Raw genomic sequence first — 19,234 nt, 5'->3', positions numbered from 1 at the left:
CCTCGCGAGACTGCGAGACAGACAGGCGCCCGCGCGCGACTTGCTCTCCGCCACCATGGCCCACCACTACCCTGCCCACACCCAGAATCAGGCTTACCAGTCATACCCCGCCCCCGCCGCTTATGGATACTCCGCCCCCGGATACTACCCAGGATACCAGCCTCGCCCTGGTGGCGGCTACGCGTTCGACGGTGCCGTGGGGGGCACGTCTGCACAACCCCAGGTCGGGCCACACTCCGCGCCTGAACTGCCCGGCGTAACACCGCAGCTCGCATCGCACGTAATGGAACGTCTTGTCTCTTCGGAGCTCCGGGATGCCGGTTTTGAGTCCGCGGAGGCCGGCGCGTTAAGAAGGCTTGAGCGCGAAGTGGCGGAATGTGAGCTGTTCGCGCTGTGGCCAATTGCTGCCCGTATGTTAAACCCGCGTCGCCAGTCGTGCAGGAATTATATGAACGCGCGCACGACTATGCGAACCTCGCACACCGAGCGAACCCAATAGCGACAGACGTCTTCGCCGCGGCTAATGACTACGGCATGGAATCCAGTGCAATGCTCCATTTCAGCAAGAAATCTCGCAAGCATAAGAAGGGTATGTTTCGTTATGTTGCTGCAGATATCTGATATTGCTAACGGTGACCCCATGCAATAGATCCTTCGAAGGAACCTTTGCTTTTACTTCCACCACCGTCGCGTTCACCGTCCCCCGAGCTGCTCAGTTCTGATGATGAGAACGCCCCGCCTGCTATTCCCATGACATTGCGCCCCCTTCCGCACTACGTGCCACCTCTCCCTCCAAAGCATACGTATCTTCGCACACCGGTAAGTGCCGCGGGGACCTCTCGATCAAAGTCAAGAGTGCTCATGAAGGCGCCTCAGATTTCTCCCCCGAAGAAGGCTGCACTGCCTTCACTAGAGAAGAAGCTTAAGAACGCGGCGCTCGTACAAGACTCCCTGAAAAATCTGCTTCTAGCTACTGAGGACAACACCCAGGAAGACGCGGAACTGCTGGGTGCTACCGTGAACTGGGAGGCTACGACGCACCCTCGGAAGCGTTGGAAGCTGTCATAGTCGATGCATACTAGCATCGCCTGTTTGTTTGTATTTCACGGTATTTCGTTGTCGTGTAACATGATGTGTTTGTACAAGTTGCTGTTTGCTATCATGGACCCCTATTACTGAATCGATCTAGGGCCTCGCAGACTTGTTCGCCGCCCTCGCAGGCTGTCGCCTCGTTGGAAGCGGTGCAGGAGAGGCAACTGCCGTCTTGCCCGAACGAGCTGGGGTGAGCGATACTGCCGATGAACTGCCTTCAGGCTGCGACTCCCTCAACGGACCCGTGGCATCCATCGCGCTGTTTGGGTCCGAACCCTCTGCCGCCCCTTCTTGTTCGTTTGGTCCCACCGAAGACTCCCCCCGCGCACCGCCTCCACGGCCGCGACCACGGCCACGCCCTCGTGCCCGACCGCGACTTCTGGTTCCCCGCCCCCTTCCTCTACCGCGACCTCTTCCTCGGCTTGTCGGTGTCGGTTCGATGAGGGCGTCTTCGTCTGTGTCCGAGCTCTGCTCTTCTGGACGGGCTGGCTCAGGCACGGGTGCAGAGGGGACGGGTTCCTGTTGAGACGAAGTGGGCAGTTGAACCACTTCTGGAGTGCCCTCGCCCTGAGCAGCTGTCACTGTAGCCGTCTGTCCTTGCGGTGCAGAGTCCGTAGCCTCCGTAGTAGGTGTGGCATCCCCAGCCAGACCGTCAGAGTTTGTAGCCTCCAATGGTGATTTTGCGACACGTCTTCGCTTACTGGGCTGCGGGCCCGGACTGCCAGCCATTGCCCTGGACCTTTTCTGGGCAACCACCGTCGCATCCTCCGATGGAGGAGCAGGGATATCCGCGCTAGAGGTATTGTCGGGAGCGGACTCAAACGTCGAAGGTCCCGCTTGCTGCTCAGGGGGCACTGCTTCAGCAGTATCCGCGGTCGCAGGGGGTTTCTTCTTTCGCGGCCGTGGCCTAGGTTTGGGGTTTGCGCTCGGAACAGGAGTGCCGCCCGAAGAAGGGGCCACGTAGGACTCGGGATGGAGAATGAGGAACTGCGGTTGGCCCTCGTACGCAGGCGTCGACTCGTTTGCAGGCGTCGACGGGCCGGACGGCTGCTTCGTGCGAGCGCGCGATGAGGCCTTAGATGTACCCTTGGATGGCACCTCTGCAGTGGCTAGGCCGTCCGAGGGACCTGGCGACGTATTCTTGCTCGGCCTTTTGGGCCTCGTGAGCACACCATATCGCATCCGACACTAAGAGAGGCGGAGATAAATGACACATAGCCCGCATCGAGAGGGAATATGCCTCACCATGTTATCCGTACGCCCAGCATTGAGCACCTGGCTGACCTCCTTCCACTTGCCCATGCCTACCTGCTCGACCGCCTTCAACAGCGCAGCATCTTGCTCCTCTGTCCACTTGCCCTTGGCTACAGCTGGGTTCAGATACTCCTGATACCTGTCACGGCATTGCTCGTTGTTGCGGCCCTCCACGTAGGTGGCTACGTCGACCCAGACGTGCCCGCACACGGCGACGGCCTGCTTTACTCGCTCGTCTTCATCCGGCGTCCATGGACCCCTCCTGAGGGTCGGATCAAGAGTGCGCAGGTAGCGGTTCTGGCATTGAGAGGCGGTCGCGTCTTCTGAGACCCATCGTGCGACTTGAACATCGTTGTGAGCAACATGGTAATGCAGGGACTACGAGTCCACCCACCGAGAGCCCAACCATCAGTCCCGTAGATATTGACGGCTTCCAAAAGCCGCTTGTCTGCGTCCGGTGTCCACGAATGCGTCCTCCGAGGGATCGCATGGCGCATGCAATCTACTGGTGTACGTCCCGTCTATCTCATACGGTCAGCATATACCCATAGTCTAACGCAACAAAAAATTGTACCCCAAGCTTTTCGGCGATTTCAGACCAGTCGACCTCCCCTTCGTGCGCGCCGTCGACCAGTTCTCTGACCTTGGCGACCTCTGCCTGCGTCCACTGAGCATCATTGAATTGTGGGTGGCGGTCGCCCAACCAGCGAATCTCACATTCTTTAGCGGTCCTTTGGACGGAGGGGCCGGCGGAGGAGACCTCGAGAGGCTGTTAGTAAGGCGTCAGCTTATACATTTTGGGGGGCGCCTACCTTCTGTGCGACACGGTCCCAGTCGATGCCATGCTTGTTTGTGTTTATGAATCCTGGGGGTGGTTCCGCGAGCCCGGCATAAAATTGGAGGCCTCTATAAGACGACGTGAGTGGCTAGATCATCAGCAAATGGTAAGACACTGACTGAGCCTGGGCTTGCAGCGCATAGACTCGGTAGTTCTCGGAGCGTACAGCGTCTGCTAGTGCTTCCAGCTCCTGCGCCTTCACTGTAAAACTGGTTAGTACTACGAAGGCGACGTGACGTCGGGTATCACATACTGGGATGCACTACCGTAAGGTCTTCATAGCGCTGTCTTCTCAGTACATCGCTATAAAATGGGGAGGACTTGAATACAGTCAGGATGTGATGTTTGAACACTTATAGCGGACAAACAACGCACTTCTGCGACCAAGTCATTCAAAGGTATGATACTCCGTGGCCTCGCCGCACCGGGTACGAGCACGTTCCCTCCGGCGTTGGCAGTTTCATCCTCATCCACGTCTGAGACTTCCGCAGAAGCCTATCTATTGATCAGCGTGCTCGCAAGCGCTGTTGGCAGTCATGTACTTACCAGCAACTTGTCCAGATGCTCTAGCTCTGTCTCTAGACGCTCGGTGTAAACTTTGAGCGCGTACTGGTGCTCCTTGTTCGCCTGAACAGCTGGCTGGACCAGCTCCTTCGCATTTCTAGACGTACTCGCTAGCATTCTGCGGCACTTGTGCGGGGGCGTGGGCGACTGCTATGGTGATGGAGCCCACGGAGGAGTTCGTGTGATCGACGTCGGTGAGAGCATGGATCGGAGGCGGTAGACGCCCAAAAGTTCGTGTGCAAGCACGCGCGGCTGCCTCGAAGTCACTTCTCCACCACATCCGCCATGGCGAACGCCTCGGCCAAACGCACAGGTACGCCCCCGCGCCCGCTGCGCTCCTAACTTCACGGTCGCGCTGACGGCTAACGTGGCGCACTCCCCTCAGCGCAACAAAATGCGGAGTGCATAAAGAACCTCCGGCTCGGGCTGCTCGTCTCGGGCGCGCTCTCGATCCTCCTCCGCCTGCTCTTCCGCCGTGGCACGCTCTCGCCGACGCAGTTCTCGTTCTGGATCTACGTCTTCTCGCTCGGGCCCTCTGTCTTCCTCGCGCGCTACCTCGAGCGCATCGGCTCCCCGCGGCGCGACCCGACGACGGGCACGCTCATATCCGCTGGCGAGGACCTCAGCCGGCCCGGGATCATCGAGTGGTGCTTCGATGTCATCTACGTTACCTGTGAGTGCGTCTTCTTGAGTAGGTTGGGTGTGCGCTGACGCTGTGGGACAAGGGGCGTGTCAGGTCGGCAGCGGGGCATTCGGGCAATGGGTCTGGTGGCTGTATCTCATCGTGAGTGTGCTCCGTCGTTCTGCCTCGTCCTTTCTTCAACACATGTGCATTGCTGCTAGATTCCACTCTATGCGATATTCAAGCTATGGACCTCAGTCATCTCCCCGATGTTCTTTGGCCGCTCCGCTGCCCCGGCCGCAGAGGAGGCGGAGAGCGAGGCAAAGGAGCCGACGAGCAAACGACAAGAAAAGCTACGAAAACGCTCCGAGCGGGGCGATCCTCGTGTCCGCATGCAGTCGCGGTAACCAGGGACCTTTACCTTTGTATCCTATCTACTCTCGAAATGTACGCGATTAACTTGCATACCGCCGCCTTCCTCGTCAGCTCGTGTGCCTGTCAGTGAGGGAGTCCACTGCCCGCCGAAAACGTGTTACATTGATAAATAGTGCGTGTTACAGATATCCAAGACATCGATGGGAGTTGTAAGCCAATGTACGCCACAGGGTACGCAATACTTCGGAGAGGGTATATAACACATCGGACCGAACCACGCAACCCCAGGTTTACGCTCGGAGTCGGCCCGAAGACCACCACATCCCCTCTCATAACTCTGGGACACCTTTGTACGCCGCGGTGCTGTTTTGGCCGGCGGCGGGCTGGTAGGGACTGGGCGGAGTATAGGTATACGGCACAGTTGCCAGATGCGCATGCACTGGGCTGGCATACGCCGCGGAGTCGTGAGAGGATGGGGCCTGGGCGTCGGAGCTCTCAGGGAAAGTGCTCGGGTCATCGGGATCCTGGACTTCACATCAGCAGAGCGATCGCACGAGCGTCGCGGCAGCCACTCACATAGACCTTGGGGCTAGGGATGGGTGGAGGGATCGGGTGGCTGTACTCGGTGGTGGTGAGGGGACTCGCAGAGGGAACTTCGCTGTACACAATGGGCTGCGACTTGTCGGTGTACCCCGGCGAGTACTCGCCAGCCGTGAGATCGAGTGGACTTGTCGGCGCATAGCGCGCAGAGTTGCGCCGACGGCGCAGCCAGAAGAACAGTATGAGGATGGCTATCACGGCCACGACGCCTCCCACGACGCCGCCCACGATCGGCGCGATGTTGGTAGACTTCTTGGAGCTGGAGCTGGAGCCGTTGCCGGCGTCGCTATTGCTGCCGCTGGTGCCAGTGGATTGCGATGCCCCGGTCGTCGACGCGGAGCCCGTGGATAGTGCGGTCCGGGACCCAGTAGAAGTCGCAGTGGACCCCGACACCGCCGTTGACTCTGGCAAGTCTAGAGCGGTCAAATCAGAGAGGTTACTCCGTGCGAGCGGTAAGTTGCCTTACCTTCGTTTGCTACAGACTGAGCGGCAATAGAACTGAAGTCGTTGTTGGTCTGTGAACGCGGGGACATGAAGATGTAAGCGACGAACGCTGGCGCTTTAGGGACAGGATACAGACCCTGACGTCCACATACGCCCAGGCGGGGATTGCGGTTCCGTCCGGTATGGGCTCGGGAAACCTTTGTGCCACCATAGATGAGCTCTGGTTACCGTGTAGGATATTGAAGGAGTGCTTACTCTTGGATGTATACCGTCGCACAGTTTGTGGCATACGTCGACCAGCTATTCATAAGACATTCGTGAGCTTAGGGATGAACGGGATGGTCGAACCAATGACTCACAAAGGGACATTGATCCCTTCACCCTGGCAGGTAGCGCAGGCAGAGATGGTCGAGTAAAACACCGTGCTACACCTGCAGGGTGTCGCGCTAGTCGAACTGTTCTCCGGGGTCTGGTAATGGTACCCCGCGCTCAGAGGGAACACCCATGATACTGGGCGAGAACGTATCAGCGGAGACAATGGCCTGTGAGTTTTGACTCGTAGCTCACCTTCACCGGCCTCGGGGCACTGGGAGAGGAGGTATGATGAGACCAGACATGGACTTTGACCCAAGGAATTGTCCATCTATACTACGGTCAGATATGACGTCGCTCTGTGTGTGGTATAGAACGGTATTACCCATTCATAACTCTGCAGGCAAACTGCGCTCGTTCCTTGACCAGAGACCCTCGTCGGCAGCGCTATGAACGAGGCGACCACAGAGAAAAGCGACAGGGCGATCATCATGGCAGACTTCGAAGCACAGACTGCCTTCGTAGACCTGAGGGTCGAGCACAAGTGGGGGTGCAGAGGCAAGCCTGAGCACCGCGGCGGGGCGTGGCGAGATACGGAGGCCCCTTGCCAAGAGCCGTTCTCGCCGAGCGACCAGGCATGATGCAGGTGTGCGCAATACCTTTCATTTGGCTCTGGCAGGTTAGACTCGCGTAAACCGACAATTAACACGAGTACAAGGGAGGCGGAGTGGCGTTCTGTCAATCTGTCAATCTACTCAACCCTTTTCCGGCTGGCGTCCTTCCGAGTCCGTAAAGATCGACGCTCATGTAAGCAGATCCCACCAATCAGCGATGCGCCTCTCGGCGTCTGCTACAGGCTGCTGCAAGCTATTACCGCGTTCCTCCTCTTGACTTTGCTTTACTGATACGCAACCCATGCTGAGCTGGTACTATGCAGAGGCTTTTATGCAGAACGCAAACTCCCAGATCGCGGGATTCGAGCCTATCGCCCTTCTTGACGGCCCCGAGCCCCGACCCTCGCAATCAAGGCGGTGAATCTGCAAACCTACGAGTTTCTCGACGCAATCTGTAGAGCTGTATATCCTGTTCAGGGTCCAGTCATCTGCATGGATATTATGGCAAGCACTGCATAGTGTACAAACAAACTAACAACTCATCCGTATAGAACCTGCGAGCGTGAGCACCTGGAACGATAGTAAACCTTGGTAGCGAGGTAGGATCTCAGAAATCTCTATATCAGAGCTCCGGGACACCCTTGTATGCAGCAGTGCTAACTGTGCCAGCGGAGGGAGGCTGGAGAGGACTCGCCGCGGGATACGGTGCGACAAAGTTGTCAGGGAAAGTGCTCGGGTCATCGGGATCCTATAAATCACGCATTAGCCCGTTTCTCCAGCTCTCACAGTGACGACTACTCACGTAAACCTTGTGGCTCGCAGAAGCAAGCGGAGAGACGGGTTGCTTGTATTCCATAGCAGGGACGCCGTGGTCGTGAATTTGAAGGCCAGTGGGTTTGTCCGAGTACTGCTTGTCCTCGCCGGTGGTGAGATCGACGGGACCCGTCGGCGCGTCGCGCGTGGCATTGCGTCTGTGTCGCAGCCAGAAGAATATGGCGAGATTGATGGCGATGAGGCCGACCACGCCTCCAACGGCGCCTCCGACGATCGATGCGATGTCGGTGGACTTTTTGGAAGAAGCGTCATTGTTTGCCCCGTTGTTGCCATTAGGTGATCCGGTCGCCGACGCAGACCCTGACGTTGAGGGACGTCCCACCAGAGAGGATGTGGGTCCTGCTGAGGACAGCGCCGTCGACTCGGGCAAGTCTACAGTAGCCATTGAATTCAGCAAGCTTTCTCAAGGTGAGCCAGTTACCTTCTTACCTTCCTGTGCTACATCCTGTGCCGATGTCGGATCGAATGTGTCGAGCCCCTGTGAGGGCGAACGAAAAGCTTTTGAGTTCATAAATGTACTTAAGTGACGGGAGCGTACTGACCCTGACGTCCAGATACGCCCACGCGGGTACCGCAGTGTTTGGTGGTATATTCTCGGAATACCTTACGCCCGGGGAGGTCAGTCATGTATGGTGTATGCATTGTGCGAGATCTACACACCCCGAGATGGTCGGTGCAGTACAGTTAAAGGAGAAGGTAGACCATCTGTGGAGGTTTATTTGTTAAGCAATGCTGGGTTTCGAGTGAGCAATCGACGGACTCAGGGATAAATAGCTCTTGCCCTTGGCAGGTAGCACAAGCAGAGATGGTCGAGTAGTACACTGTGTTGCAAACACAGGGTGTATCGGAGAAAGCGTTGTCGAGCACAGTCTGGTAATGCTGCGCAGGACCCAAAGGGAAGACCCAGTATGCTAGGCAGTAATCAATGAGATACTTGATCGCATGTTGGTCCGAGTCTACGTTGCAACTCACAAGCCATATCGTGATAACATGGTGTTAGGAGGTATGAAGATAATAGGCACGGACTTTGACCTAAGGAATTGGACATCTGTAGGACACTTAAATGAGACACTTGCGATGAAGATGCAATGCAAACGAGAACATTACCCAGTCAAACGCGCCCGGTATGCACGTAGCATTCGTTCCTTGACCATTTATTATAGGTATCCACGCCAGGAGATGTAAGGCCAACGAGGCCACAGCTGGAGTGATCATGGTGGCCGACTCGGAGACTCAGACCGCCTTGGTGGATTGAGGACACCGGTGGAGGGGTGTCAAGAGGCGTGCTCCCGAATTCACAACGCCTTACGCCCGCATGTTATGCACATCTGCCATCTGAGTTTGTCAGCCTGCCCTGAGGCCGCTGATGGCGCCATGCACAACAAGCTGACAATCTATTCAGCTGCCAGGAGGGCCGTAGAGGGCGGAGAACTGGAATGACAGGCGACCTCACCGCAGGGTGTCCATCTGTCAACTACGTAAACCTTATTTGGCCGGCGCCCTTCCCCGGCAGGGACGTTGCTTGCGTAAGCAGAACCCTATTTGGTGTGTACAAACAACGCGTCAACAACGCGTCTCCGGCTTGCTTTCCTTCCTCTCTGTCGCGACCTGACCTCACATCGAAAACGCGCATCATGGTGGGCGAGCAGAACGTTTGCATGATTATCGTGGTTAGCTAATATTGCATTGGCCAGCTTCCCTCCAGCTTTCCACCCCACCGCGCTGAAGTAGCCGCTGAAGTGCCTGTCCACGCCTCCGACCGCCAGATGGCGGATGCGACCGCCATGGTGATTGACGGGACCCCATATATGCACTCTGCTTCTACCACAAATGCTGCGGAATCCGATGAAAAGGCTGTCGAAATGTTTCTTGTGGTGCGTCGAGATTTTGCACCACCTGCCCCCACGTCCTACTAGACCTATATGTAGCAGGGTCTTGAGGATCACAAAAGACATATTCCTATCACACGGCCTCTAGAGTCGCACATGCATCAATATACTGGTGCTGTAAATGACATCTACCCGTCCTCATACTCGTGCCATCATTCACACGCCATATGTAGCACACAGGACGCATGGACAGCACGGCGGACGTAGAGCGCTCAGGTCCCTCGACGTCTGATATCTCTATCAAGACGTTGCAGGGTCGTGCTCCTGAGGTAGCATCATGGGGCGCATATATGCTGCATACATCGTGCTGACTATGAATTGACCGTAGACCCTTACGCAAGGCGATACGTCTGACGGTCTTTTCCTTCTGAAGCGCTCGGCCCATTACACCCCTCGCTCGGCAGTGAACACCCTGGTCCGTTCCAATTTTCAAAAATGGAAGATCCGGAGCCTGACTAATAGATGCTCGGCGCATATATACAGTCTACCTCAGAGACGTCGCAGCTGAAGCGTGATATCGCTCTGTGGCGGATGGCCAAATCATCCAGTCCCCCAGTGGAACCCAGGCTCTCTCAGCTACCCCCTCCCCCTCCAGCACGGTCTCCCATATACCACCGTCCATCTCACACTCCGCCTGTACCCTCAACGATGTCCGAAAGTCTGAGCTCTACGGAGGAGCCGAAGGAGCCGACTGGCTTAGTCTGTCCCGGCATCGTACATCCGACTGTTTTCATGGCGTCTAGCTCAGAAATCCCGGCACCCATCGAAACGGCTGTAGTGGAAGACGTCGCCATGTCCATCGTATCCTCTAACCTCCCTGATGTCACTGTCCCGTGCCATGCTCAGTCTGCAAGCGTTGCTCAGCCGACTCCAACTATCCTCCACAGCGACCCTGCAGATGAAGAGCCGTCGATCGCGACAGGAACCGCCGTTCCCATATCATCCACAGCTGTGGACGGTCTAGTCGAGATCTCGGATTCCTCGTTGTGCCCCGACCCGACCGAAACCTTACCTACCGACGTGGTTGGCTCATTGGCGGATGCGCCGGATTGTGCTGCCCTGATCACGCCCTTTGACCTACCTCACGACATGCTCATCCCTCAAAGCACAAATGGTCTGGAGGCGACTTTCTATCTGGCTGCTCTCGACACAACTGTTATCGAGGAACCTGATTACGCTTTGATTTCCCTGCGCCCGGCTACATCCACTCCACGCCCTGTCGATGGAACTCAACCTGCTGAAAACACTCTGGAAACTGAATGCCCTCTCGCTGATGAAGCTCCTTTGCTGACTGACGATAACCCGGCTGTATCTACTGACACTCACGAGCCTTGCTATGCTGATGCTCAGTATTCGCCTCTGCCTACGTCTCCCCCTGGTTCTGTCTCCTTGCTTGCTCCCGTCATCGAAACCGCCCCCTTTAAAGAAAATACCGGAATCTCGGGCGGGGATGCTCACACATCCACTGACTCGCCTGCCTCGTCTACCCCGCTTCCCGAACTCTCAAATCATGCCGACTCTACCAGTCCTATCGACAAAGTTGAACCGACTGCGGAGGACGTTGCTCAACAAGACGTGACCTTCATTGTATGCGCACCTTCGGCCACTCAAGCCGGCCTCACTTCACCGGAAGAGATCGAGGTGGAACATTCTATCACTGCTGACGTTCTTGTCCCCATCCCCACTCCGGAGGCTTCCTTGCACTGTGTCGACGTTCTTGTACCAATTCCGCCTGTCATCTTGTCCCCTAGTGTTCTACCTCTATGTGCTGCTCCTAGCGAAGCTGAAGTGGTCTCTCCGGCGCCGCAGTCTCGCGAATGTTCGCCCATCCCAGATACCAAGATGGAGGTGGAGGTAGAGACCACTCATCTTGTGGCCAGCGATGACTCTGCGACGCTCTTGCCCGTCGGTCCTTCAGAAGATGTCGTCATGGAGGTCGACCCGATGGAATTTCACGACCTCGACGTAGCGGAGGCCACGACTATCGCAGAAGACATTCCGGAGTTTGCTGATGCGTATCTCGACCTACCCCCATCCTCTCCTCCCGCATCGTCAAGCCCTCCGTATATCTTTTCCTCGTCGCCGCCAAGGGACTTTGATGTTACCCCTCCTTCTTCCAGCCCTCCTACTGTGGACGTTCGCCAGTCCTATCTCGAAGAGCTGGAGACACGCAAGTCCGCTGGGGATACCAACAATGCCAGCGCCGACCATGGCTCACTTAAGCGCTCTGCTCCATCCCTGGACGGCTCGGAGGTCATACTCGAAGAGGAGAAGTCGACGAAACGAGTGGTACGTGTCAGCGTTTCCGCCTACGTGGTTTAGACGCGACGCTGACTATTTTGACAGAAAATTGAGTCGCTGGCGATGCCTACCGAGTCACCCCAGCCGAAGCGCCTTACCCAGGCCTCCGTGGCGAAGCAGCACAAGAAGCTTGCAGCACCGTTCCGCTCACCCGTGATCAAAGGACCCTTAGTGCAAGGCGGCCTACACGCCGTCTACGCTACCGGGCGCGTACTCATGCCACCCCCACTGCGCAAAGCCGCGGCCGACGACGCAATGATCATCTCTCCGCACGAGACAGCCAACGTCAGAGCAGAACGCACCACGGGGAGCAAGGACCACTCGGCCAGACCTGACCCCAACTCGGCGAACAAGGATCGCACGGTCAACGCAGCGAAACAGTTCAAATCCCCGCTTGTGGGCTGTAGCACGGCCGCGCCCGCCCCGGGCGCGCTGTTCTCGTCCGCAAAAGCGACGCCGACGATCCAGGCGCTGCAGGGCAAGTTGCAGACGCTGAAGCAGGCGATCCGGATCCGGAACTCGGGCAAGGAGGACCAGGGCGACGAGCTCGAGCGCCTCGTGACGAAGTGGACGACCGCCGGACGCGAGGTCGCGTGGGCGGTGTGGGACTACGTCAAGGACCTCGACCCGGGGACCGATGCGGCTGCCGGACTGAGCAAGGGTGGCTGGTCCTCGGACGGAGGCGACTTCTGGGGCGCGAAGACTGGGGAGAAGAGGGGCTTCGAGCCTGGCTGGGGATACGACGACGAGCACGCGCCGAAGAAGGCTAGGACGGACAGGGGCGTGGAGGAGGCTGCAGAAGAAGAGGAAGAGGCTCCGCCGGCGATGCAACATACGCTGGGCACGATGCTCCGGCACATGAGCATCGACCCGGCGACGCTAGGTTGGGATGAAGAAGAGGGCGACTTCGTGGATGTGTGATCGATTCCCAATGTTTCTTGCTGCTTTCTTTACGAAGACTGTTCTGCAATGGACCTCTCCCTAATGAAAATATATACACGGCAGCTTTGAGATGGGCTGGGCTGGGAGACCTTCAGTAGCGCGACGCTAAGTTCCATATCCTCAAGACTGAATATCTTTGAGGTCGCGACGAATACGATCCGCCCAGGACGTCGGCTTCCTGTCCAGGATCCACTTGACCGTGTTGGAGTTCCCTGGGATGCCCCTACATCCACCTGCATCAGTACCTCTACAAGACATCGAGACACCTACGAGCTCACCTCTTGTCATAATAGTATAACATCCTGTCCAGCCCCTCAACAGCATACGCGTTCTCCAGGCTAGCGCTGATGTGCGTCCCGCCCCGCCGCGCGACCTCCTCGCGCGGAATGCGCTCTATACGGATCTCCCTGCCCGTCTGCTTCTCGATCTCCTTTGCGACATCCTCGTATGTGCAGTTCTCGCCGACGAGCTCGTAGCGCGCGCGCCCGTGCGCCTCTGGATCGAGGATCGCCAGACGTGCTACGCGCGCAAGGTCGTCGAGGTCGAGGTAGCCCTGCAGGGTCGTGGGGGAGTAGAGCGCTTTGATCGTGCCGGTGGACATGACCTGCTGTAGGTCGATGTTCTGCATGAACGATGACGGCTGGGGTGCATGTCAGCTCGAGAAAGGAGCGGGCAGATGGCTGGACGCACCTGCAGGATGGTGTAGCTCAGCCCGGACTCGACAAGGTGTTCCTCGACGCTGCCCCAGAAGAATCAGACCGACGTCCACCCGTGCACATACAGGCGCCTGCGCCCACTCACGCGAGCTTCGCCTTATGGTTCAGCATCTTCGAGATCACAGGGAACAGCACACTGCAGTACACAAAGTGCCTTACGCCCGCCTGCGCGGCCGCGTCGATGAGCGCGATGCCCATCGCAGACTCGAGCGCGTGGAACGCGGGCCCGTTGTGGAACACGGTGTCGACGCCCGCGAGCGCGGGCGGGAGCGTGTGCGCCTCAAGGAGGTCCCCGACGGTGTACACCGCGTCCGCGAGCTGCGGGAAGCGCTCCTGGAGGCGTTTCGCGGACTCGTGGGAGCGCACGAAGAGGCGCAGGTCGGACGGCTGCACGTAGTTGGTCGCTTGGAGGAGCGCGCGGATGACGAACCCGGAGGTTCTGCCTGAGGCACCGGTGATGAGGATGGTTGGCATGCTTGGAGAGTTTGTGGGCACACGAATGAGTGGGTTGCAATTTACCTCTGGCGTTGTATCAGCGTGTAAGTATACGTAGGAAGGGAGCTTACTGCACGATGGAGTAGTCCAGGCTAAGACTCGTAGATGCCTCGTATGCGCTAGATAGACTCAGAATGGAAGCTCAGGTGCTCTCAGACTCGCAGACTCGGAAGCTCGAAGACGATGAGATGGGGATGGTGACTCCCCGATGCTGAATATGAAGCGCTCTCTGGCTCGATACATCGCTCTCTCCCTGCCGGCGCCTGCTGACTAAGCATCCTCGCACTCTCTCCTGCTCCTCCTCCCTGCCCTCGCCTAGTCCTCCCTCGCCTAGTCCTCCCTACTCCATGCGGCCCCCTCTAAACGGCGACGTCCGCGTCGCTGCCGTCCATCGCCACCTCGTGGATGTACCCGTCTTCCGTGAGGACCTCGATGGTGAACTCGTTCGGGTATTGCGCCAGGAGAGCACGGATCTCGCGGACGTCTGGGCTTTCGGGCTCGAAGAAGCGCCTGATGGACAACGGGGGGCGTACTTGACTGCGCAGTTGCGACGCCCACACACCGGGGTAGGGGATGGTCGCCACTCGCCAAGGCATGCTCCAGAGGAAACTCCACACCGGCCACCTTCCAAGTCGCGCGTACTCCCTTTGGACCTGGAGCAACACGTAGCGGGAGCGCGTCTCCCCGGTGACGGACGACTTGCGGTATGCGAGGAACTCAACCGCGTTGGGTTCCATAACCCTGATCCCGGTTATCTTGACTGACAGGGCGACCATGAGTCCGTTGGAGAGTTTCTTGATCGACAATGTCAGGTCATCGCCGACACCGATGGCCTCTCTCGGATCTTCGCCTTCCTTCAACTCGAAGATGGAGAGACCTCCCGGGTGCACCGCGCAGCTGACGTACTGGACGGCGATGGTGCGAGGGGAGCGTACGGGCGGGTAGAGTGCGCCAAAGGGGTTCATCTGGTAAAGACAGGTGGTGATGAGCGTAGTGAATGTGGGTGAAGGGAATCGTTGGGGATCGCAGTCTCCGGGATGTGTTGTTTTTGTTGTCCGAGCGGCGGAGCCTCGCACGCTCGCGTATTGGTACAGAAAATGTGATGGAAAAGGACTTAGCTGGTTGCCTGATAGATGGACGCTAAGCGTGCGCGCTTGTCCCTCCTTCCTGCGCACTAACAGCCGTGTCCGCCGTCGGCTCGTGTCGCTGACGTTCGTTCTCTGCTCTCGCCAGCTCGGTTCCTGGCCTTGGGATGAATTCGCGCAGCCGCCGTGCATGGTAGAGCCCCTTGATCTGTACGTCTCCTAGCGTAGCCAGTTCGTACGAATTCTGTATACGACGTACCACCCGGTAAGGTCTTGACCATTTGGGAAGAAGCTTGCGTTCGGATTTGAATGTGTAGTCTAGATCGTTGCGGTATACTTGGACTAGGACACCCGGCTTGAAAACACGTTCGCCCGCGTGTGATCCCAGTACGCGCTTGTCGAACGCTTTCTTCCTCTTGATAGCGTGCCTTACCGCTTCGTCGTACCCGTCCAGGTGCTGTTGCGCCACGTACGCAACATGTATGGCAACATCGTTGGCGGTAGTCGGCTGCTGGGCTATGTCGACAGGTGTGTTAGGCGTGTTGACCACCTTGCCTAGTAGCAGTTCCTTGGGCGAAAACTTCAGCGCAGGCAATATCCTGTAGTTGAGACACTTCACCGCAGTGTCCAGATGCTCCGGCCAGTTCCGTGGTAGGCTGTCCCAGTCTTCTTGCGTGACATCGGCATCCCAGTCTTCCTCTCCGACGTCTGGAGCGCATAAGCGCTTCAGAACGTGCAGCAGGAGCTTGTTAGTGCCTTCGACGAGTCCGTTGACCCACGGTGCATAAGCTGCGACCACTTGCGTTTTGACGTTCCATTGTTGACAGAAGTCTCGCACATCTTGATTGTCGAAATGCTTGCCGCCATCCGTCATGAACGTTTCCGGCGGTACAAATCCGTGGAAGATCTGTCGCAGTGCGTCGTTGGTCGTCTTCGCCGTGCCCGCCGTCTTGAGCTTGAATGCCCACACGTGCTGGGAGAACGTATCTAGGTAGACCCCGACGTTCTTGAACCCTCCCTTGCCATCTGGTAGTGACAGATAGTCGCCGACCAGTAGCTCGAATGGATGACGTCTGGTAATGGGGTCTAACAGTGAGTGTAGATGTGTGGCGCCGAAATTTTTGCACTTAGCGCAATGTTCTATCCCGTCCATAATGGATGCGTCCAACTTGGGGCTCCAGAACTTATCCAACATGGCGATCTTGATCGCGTCACGTCCCCAATGACCGTGTTGCGTGTGTTGTTCTCTCGCATGTTCGACCGCTTCAGCTCTTGTGATGCACTCGACGCGTGCTCTTGCCCGTGCCTTCGCGCCCCCTTTGGTTCGCCATAGCTTCCCTTCCTCGATTGAGTACTGCTCCGCTCGGTGCTTCGCACGTTTCGCTTTGCGTTCGTCTGTTGTAGCGGTCGTGTTCATGATAGCGTGGATGACCTCGACGAACAGGGGTTCCTCTCGGAACCTGTGCAGCAGTTTGTCAACGATGTCGTCGACGGATGAGCTGTCAGTCACCTGGAAGATGTCGTTCACTAGACCCGTGTTGGATTCCCAGTCTTCAGATACTGTCCACTCGCTGCCGTCTCCGTCGACCCGTTCGGCGTTCTCGCCAACGCGGCTGAGTCCGTCCGCTACCGTGTTCAACTTCCCTGGTATGTGACGGACGTCCACGATTTGATGCGCAAGGATGCCATCGCGCCATCTCGCGTGGGTGCTGGATAACTTGTCGTTGGATAGTACATCCTTGAGGGCTTTGCAGTCGGTTTCGATTTCCACCGGGAATCCCCAAATCACGTCTGTGAACTTGTCTAGCCCGAACTTCAGTGCAGCGAACTCTGATATGAACGAGTGGTACTTCTCTTCCGTTCTTGATGTTCGCTTCGACGCGAACGCAATCGGGTGCGTTCGGCGCACGACTTTCCCACTCGGGAGCACGTCGTTGAACCTCTGCGCTAGTACCGCTCCGAACCCGTCCTTGGAACCGTCGGTGGTGACGATGAACGGCCGTCCGTCCCAGTCTGGCCTATGTAGCACCGGGTCCGACGTGAGGATGGTCTTGAGCTTGAGGAACGCCTCGTCATGTTGTGGCTTCCATAGCTCGCCGAGCTTGTAGTTCTGCATGGCCCTTCGATACAGCCCCTTTTGTGCACCCTTTGGGATGTGTACGTCGCGTAGTAGGTCTCGCAGAGGTGCCTCTATCCGAGCGTAGTCCTTGATGAGGTCTCGGAAGTGACTTGTGAGACCTAGAAATGATCCTAGGTTTAGCGCATCCTCTGGTCTCTTCCAGTCGACGACTGCTGTCAACTTAGCTCTGTCTGGCGTAACCCCATTTGGTCCGACTAACGCTCCCGCAAACACGGCCTCTGTCATGAACCAGTGGCATTTTGTGGGTGAGAGCGACAGTCCACATTCGCGGATACGATCGAGGATTTTTCTGAGTTTCCCGAGAAGTTCCTCAAAGTCGTCGCCTGCGGTGCCTCCGTCGTCCACGAAGAGCTCCATGGTGTCGTCTATGAGCAGATCGTGTAGGTGCAGGGCCGTTTGATATGCGAACGTTGCTGGAGCCCCTGTGAGCCCGAACGGCATCTTAACGCATCTTAGGTATCCCCGCCCTTCGACGTAGAAGCATGCGTATGCTCTTGATTCTTCTGCGAGTACGACAGCGTAGAATCCGGACGCGAAGTCGAACGTGCACACCCACCTGTGTCCGCTTAGGTTTTGTTGCTTCTGACGGATGTCTCCTTGCGGCATCGGAGCGATCTCTGTGACTTTGTTGATCTCACCGAAGTTTTGACATATGCGCCATTTCCTGTCCGTTGGCGGCGGCTCGATGATCCGTTGCTCGCCGTCGGGCCGCTTGGGAACGTTGAACGGGTTTGGTAGGTCTGCTGCTTCGCACTCCTCGTTGACGCGCCTTCGCAGCTCTTCCATCGTCAGTCCCGCTCCTTCGTGGGCCTTGTGCGCCAGCGTGATCGGCGCGATGCATTTGACTTCGCTGGGCGAGCATGGTTCGATCGCCCCGGCTTCGATCAATTCATCGATCTTCTTGTGAACGTACGCTCGTTGCGGCGGCGTTAGCGGCTTCTGGTGTACCCTTTTCGAAAAGGTAGCGTCTGGCGGCACGTTCAAGGTATGGACCGCACCTGGTATCGGGGTAACCTCTTTTATTGATAGCGCAAAGCAATCGGCGTATTCTCGTATGAGTTGCTGGACGCGCGCGCGTTCTTCTGCACTGAGGTCGTCGCCGATTTGTACTGCATCGACTATTGCTTGCACCCGCTCCTTCTTGAATGGTTCTGTCGTTCTAGTGTAGATGTTGTTAGCATTGTCTGTCGCATCATGTACTGCGTTTACCGGGAATTCATATAGCTCGCTTAGTGCGCCTTCAAGCACCGTCGCATCCGGTCCAATGTACCACTCTGTCCCTTCGTTGCTGCTTGTACTTGCGTGTTTCTTGTCTTCGTCTCCACTCGCTTGTTGGTCTTGCGTGCTGGTACTTCTCGTCTTGTCGTCTTGTTGGTCAGTGCTGACGGTCGTGTTCTCTGTCGTATGTGTACTGCTCTCTTCTTGATCTGGGACGTCTTCGATGGTCTCGTTGTGTTCCTCATCTCGTGTCGGCGCTGTCTCGGGTTCTATCAGCTCGGAGTTTGTGCTCGGTGTAGATGCAAGCTGAGATGCGTGAGTCGAGGTGGGAAGCAGACACATTTTGGCGTCAACGGTGCACACGAGCCCTTTCGCTTTTAGCGCCCTATCCCCCCACGTGTTCCCACGCTGGTTGTGCACCACCGCGCTGCGTCCTCCCCCTCGCACTCGTATCGTGTCTGCTTCATAGTCATGTTGTGCTCGAAGAGCTTCTAACATTGGTTTCCCAATCAAAAACGACCATGCGCCTTTGCTCGGAAAGATTTCGAACGAACTCCTCACGTTGACACCTTCGAAGTCGAACTCTCCCGTCCACCTTCCTTGCGATGCCACGACGTGCCCATTCGCCATCCTCAGATTACGTGCGGACGCGCGTGCGTCCCCTAGGCGGTTCACGAGTTGGGGCCATAGGTCTGCATCGACTACGTTGACCATGGCTCCATCATCTATGAGCCCTTTGATTCGTACTGCCGTTCCTGTCTCGGGGTTTCTGACCGTGACATGATATATGAACGGCTGGGCTTCGTGCGAGCCTTCTGCGACTGCATTCACCGAGTACAGGCACACCGTATCATTCGATTCTGCGTTCTGTACATCCGTGCTGCTAACACTATCAGAGT

The 19,234-nt window shown here is 57.2% G+C and overlaps 11 protein-coding genes across 11 annotated transcripts; 2 read left to right on the top strand and 9 right to left on the bottom strand.

Moving 5' to 3' along the window:
• Positions 1 to 55: 55 nt before the first annotated feature.
• On the top strand, positions 56 to 1,068 carry TRAVEDRAFT_35317 (uncharacterized protein; the record flags this gene model as incomplete). The annotated part of the gene is made up of 4 exons (XM_008036734.1): positions 56 to 377; positions 434 to 589; positions 650 to 819; positions 877 to 1,068. 4 exons carry the CDS (start codon positions 56 to 58, stop codon positions 1,066 to 1,068), a joined length of 840 nt encoding a protein of 279 aa, XP_008034925.1.
• Positions 1,069 to 1,325: 257 nt separating this feature from the next.
• On the bottom strand, positions 1,326 to 3,865 carry TRAVEDRAFT_70116 (uncharacterized protein; the record flags this gene model as incomplete). The annotated part of the gene is made up of 10 exons (XM_008037486.1): positions 1,326 to 1,513; positions 1,794 to 2,280; positions 2,338 to 2,687; positions 2,741 to 2,867; positions 2,921 to 3,115; positions 3,159 to 3,252; positions 3,304 to 3,385; positions 3,438 to 3,504; positions 3,560 to 3,679; positions 3,731 to 3,865. 10 exons carry the CDS (start codon positions 3,863 to 3,865, stop codon positions 1,326 to 1,328), a joined length of 1,845 nt encoding a protein of 614 aa, XP_008035677.1.
• A 163-nt stretch (positions 3,866 to 4,028) lies between these two features.
• On the top strand, positions 4,029 to 4,845 carry TRAVEDRAFT_163447 (DUF788-domain-containing protein). Its single transcript, XM_008037485.1, has 4 exons — positions 4,029 to 4,061; positions 4,134 to 4,421; positions 4,474 to 4,532; positions 4,592 to 4,845. The coding sequence occupies exons 1-4, from the start codon at positions 4,034 to 4,036 to the stop codon at positions 4,775 to 4,777; spliced, it is 561 nt and encodes a 186-aa protein (XP_008035676.1). The 5' UTR covers positions 4,029 to 4,033; the 3' UTR covers positions 4,778 to 4,845.
• A 229-nt stretch (positions 4,846 to 5,074) lies between these two features.
• On the bottom strand, positions 5,075 to 6,643 carry TRAVEDRAFT_70114 (uncharacterized protein; the record flags this gene model as incomplete). The annotated part of the gene is made up of 8 exons (XM_008037484.1): positions 6,487 to 6,643; positions 6,357 to 6,432; positions 6,149 to 6,299; positions 6,045 to 6,089; positions 5,926 to 5,986; positions 5,812 to 5,860; positions 5,322 to 5,758; positions 5,075 to 5,269 (listed from the first exon to the last, which is right to left on the bottom strand). The coding sequence occupies exons 1-8, from the start codon at positions 6,592 to 6,594 to the stop codon at positions 5,075 to 5,077; spliced, it is 1,122 nt and encodes a 373-aa protein (XP_008035675.1). The 5' UTR covers positions 6,595 to 6,643.
• A 694-nt stretch (positions 6,644 to 7,337) lies between these two features.
• Positions 7,338 to 8,135, bottom strand: TRAVEDRAFT_70113 (uncharacterized protein; the record flags this gene model as incomplete). Its single annotated transcript, XM_008037483.1, has 4 exons — positions 8,093 to 8,135; positions 7,979 to 8,027; positions 7,518 to 7,921; positions 7,338 to 7,463 (listed from the first exon to the last, which is right to left on the bottom strand). Coding segments are annotated over exons 3-4 (429 nt in total), but the record flags the coding sequence as incomplete, so codon positions are not given.
• Positions 8,136 to 12,801: 4,666 nt separating this feature from the next.
• TRAVEDRAFT_35301 (NAD-P-binding protein) lies at positions 12,802 to 13,871 on the bottom strand (the record flags this gene model as incomplete). The annotated part of the gene is made up of 4 exons (XM_008036733.1): positions 12,802 to 12,904; positions 12,960 to 13,321; positions 13,372 to 13,420; positions 13,483 to 13,871. 4 exons carry the CDS (start codon positions 13,869 to 13,871, stop codon positions 12,802 to 12,804), a joined length of 903 nt encoding a protein of 300 aa, XP_008034924.1.
• A 312-nt stretch (positions 13,872 to 14,183) lies between these two features.
• TRAVEDRAFT_27317 (uncharacterized protein) lies at positions 14,184 to 15,011 on the bottom strand. The gene is made up of 2 exons (XM_008036644.1): positions 14,658 to 15,011; positions 14,184 to 14,594 (listed from the first exon to the last, which is right to left on the bottom strand). Exons 1-2 carry the CDS (start codon positions 14,855 to 14,857, stop codon positions 14,252 to 14,254), a joined length of 543 nt encoding a protein of 180 aa, XP_008034835.1. The 5' UTR covers positions 14,858 to 15,011; the 3' UTR covers positions 14,184 to 14,251.
• Positions 15,012 to 15,227: 216 nt separating this feature from the next.
• Positions 15,228 to 15,479, bottom strand: TRAVEDRAFT_101405 (uncharacterized protein; the record flags this gene model as incomplete). Its single annotated transcript, XM_008037482.1, has 1 exon — positions 15,228 to 15,479. A coding segment is annotated over one exon (252 nt), but the record flags the coding sequence as incomplete, so codon positions are not given.
• A 639-nt stretch (positions 15,480 to 16,118) lies between these two features.
• On the bottom strand, positions 16,119 to 16,607 carry TRAVEDRAFT_95823 (uncharacterized protein; the record flags this gene model as incomplete). The annotated part of the gene is made up of 1 exon (XM_008037481.1): positions 16,119 to 16,607. A coding segment is annotated over one exon (489 nt), but the record flags the coding sequence as incomplete, so codon positions are not given.
• Positions 16,608 to 17,921: 1,314 nt separating this feature from the next.
• On the bottom strand, positions 17,922 to 18,284 carry TRAVEDRAFT_93877 (uncharacterized protein; the record flags this gene model as incomplete). The annotated part of the gene is made up of 1 exon (XM_008037480.1): positions 17,922 to 18,284. A coding segment is annotated over one exon (363 nt), but the record flags the coding sequence as incomplete, so codon positions are not given.
• A 462-nt stretch (positions 18,285 to 18,746) lies between these two features.
• On the bottom strand, positions 18,747 to 19,136 carry TRAVEDRAFT_96153 (uncharacterized protein; the record flags this gene model as incomplete). The annotated part of the gene is made up of 1 exon (XM_008037479.1): positions 18,747 to 19,136. A coding segment is annotated over one exon (390 nt), but the record flags the coding sequence as incomplete, so codon positions are not given.
• Between the last annotated feature and the right edge of the window lie 98 nt (positions 19,137 to 19,234).

This window comes from Trametes versicolor, assembly GCF_000271585.1.
Source record: "Trametes versicolor FP-101664 SS1 unplaced genomic scaffold TRAVEscaffold_3, whole genome shotgun sequence".
NCBI classification, from domain to species: Eukaryota; Fungi; Basidiomycota; class Agaricomycetes; order Polyporales; family Polyporaceae; genus Trametes; species Trametes versicolor.
This window is presented reverse-complemented; position numbering and strand designations above follow the sequence as displayed.

Excerpts from the sequence above, each read along its gene's own strand:
- TRAVEDRAFT_163447 (XM_008037485.1), top strand. The coding sequence starts at position 4,034 with ATGGCGAACGCCTCGGCCAAACGCACAG. Across the intron at positions 4,062-4,133 it reads CGCCTCGGCCAAACGCACAG|CGCAACAAAATGCGGAGTGC; the intron begins GTACGCCCCCGC and ends CACTCCCCTCAG. Across the intron at positions 4,533-4,591 it reads TCTGGTGGCTGTATCTCATC|ATTCCACTCTATGCGATATT; the intron begins GTGAGTGTGCTC and ends CATTGCTGCTAG.
- TRAVEDRAFT_27317 (XM_008036644.1), bottom strand. The coding sequence starts at position 14,857 with ATGAACCCCTTTGGCGCACTCTACCCGCCCGTACGCTCCCCTCGCACC. Across the intron at positions 14,595-14,657 it reads AACGGACTCATGGTCGCCCT|CAAGTCGTCCGTCACCGGGG; the intron begins GTCAGTCAAGAT and ends CCTCGCATACCG.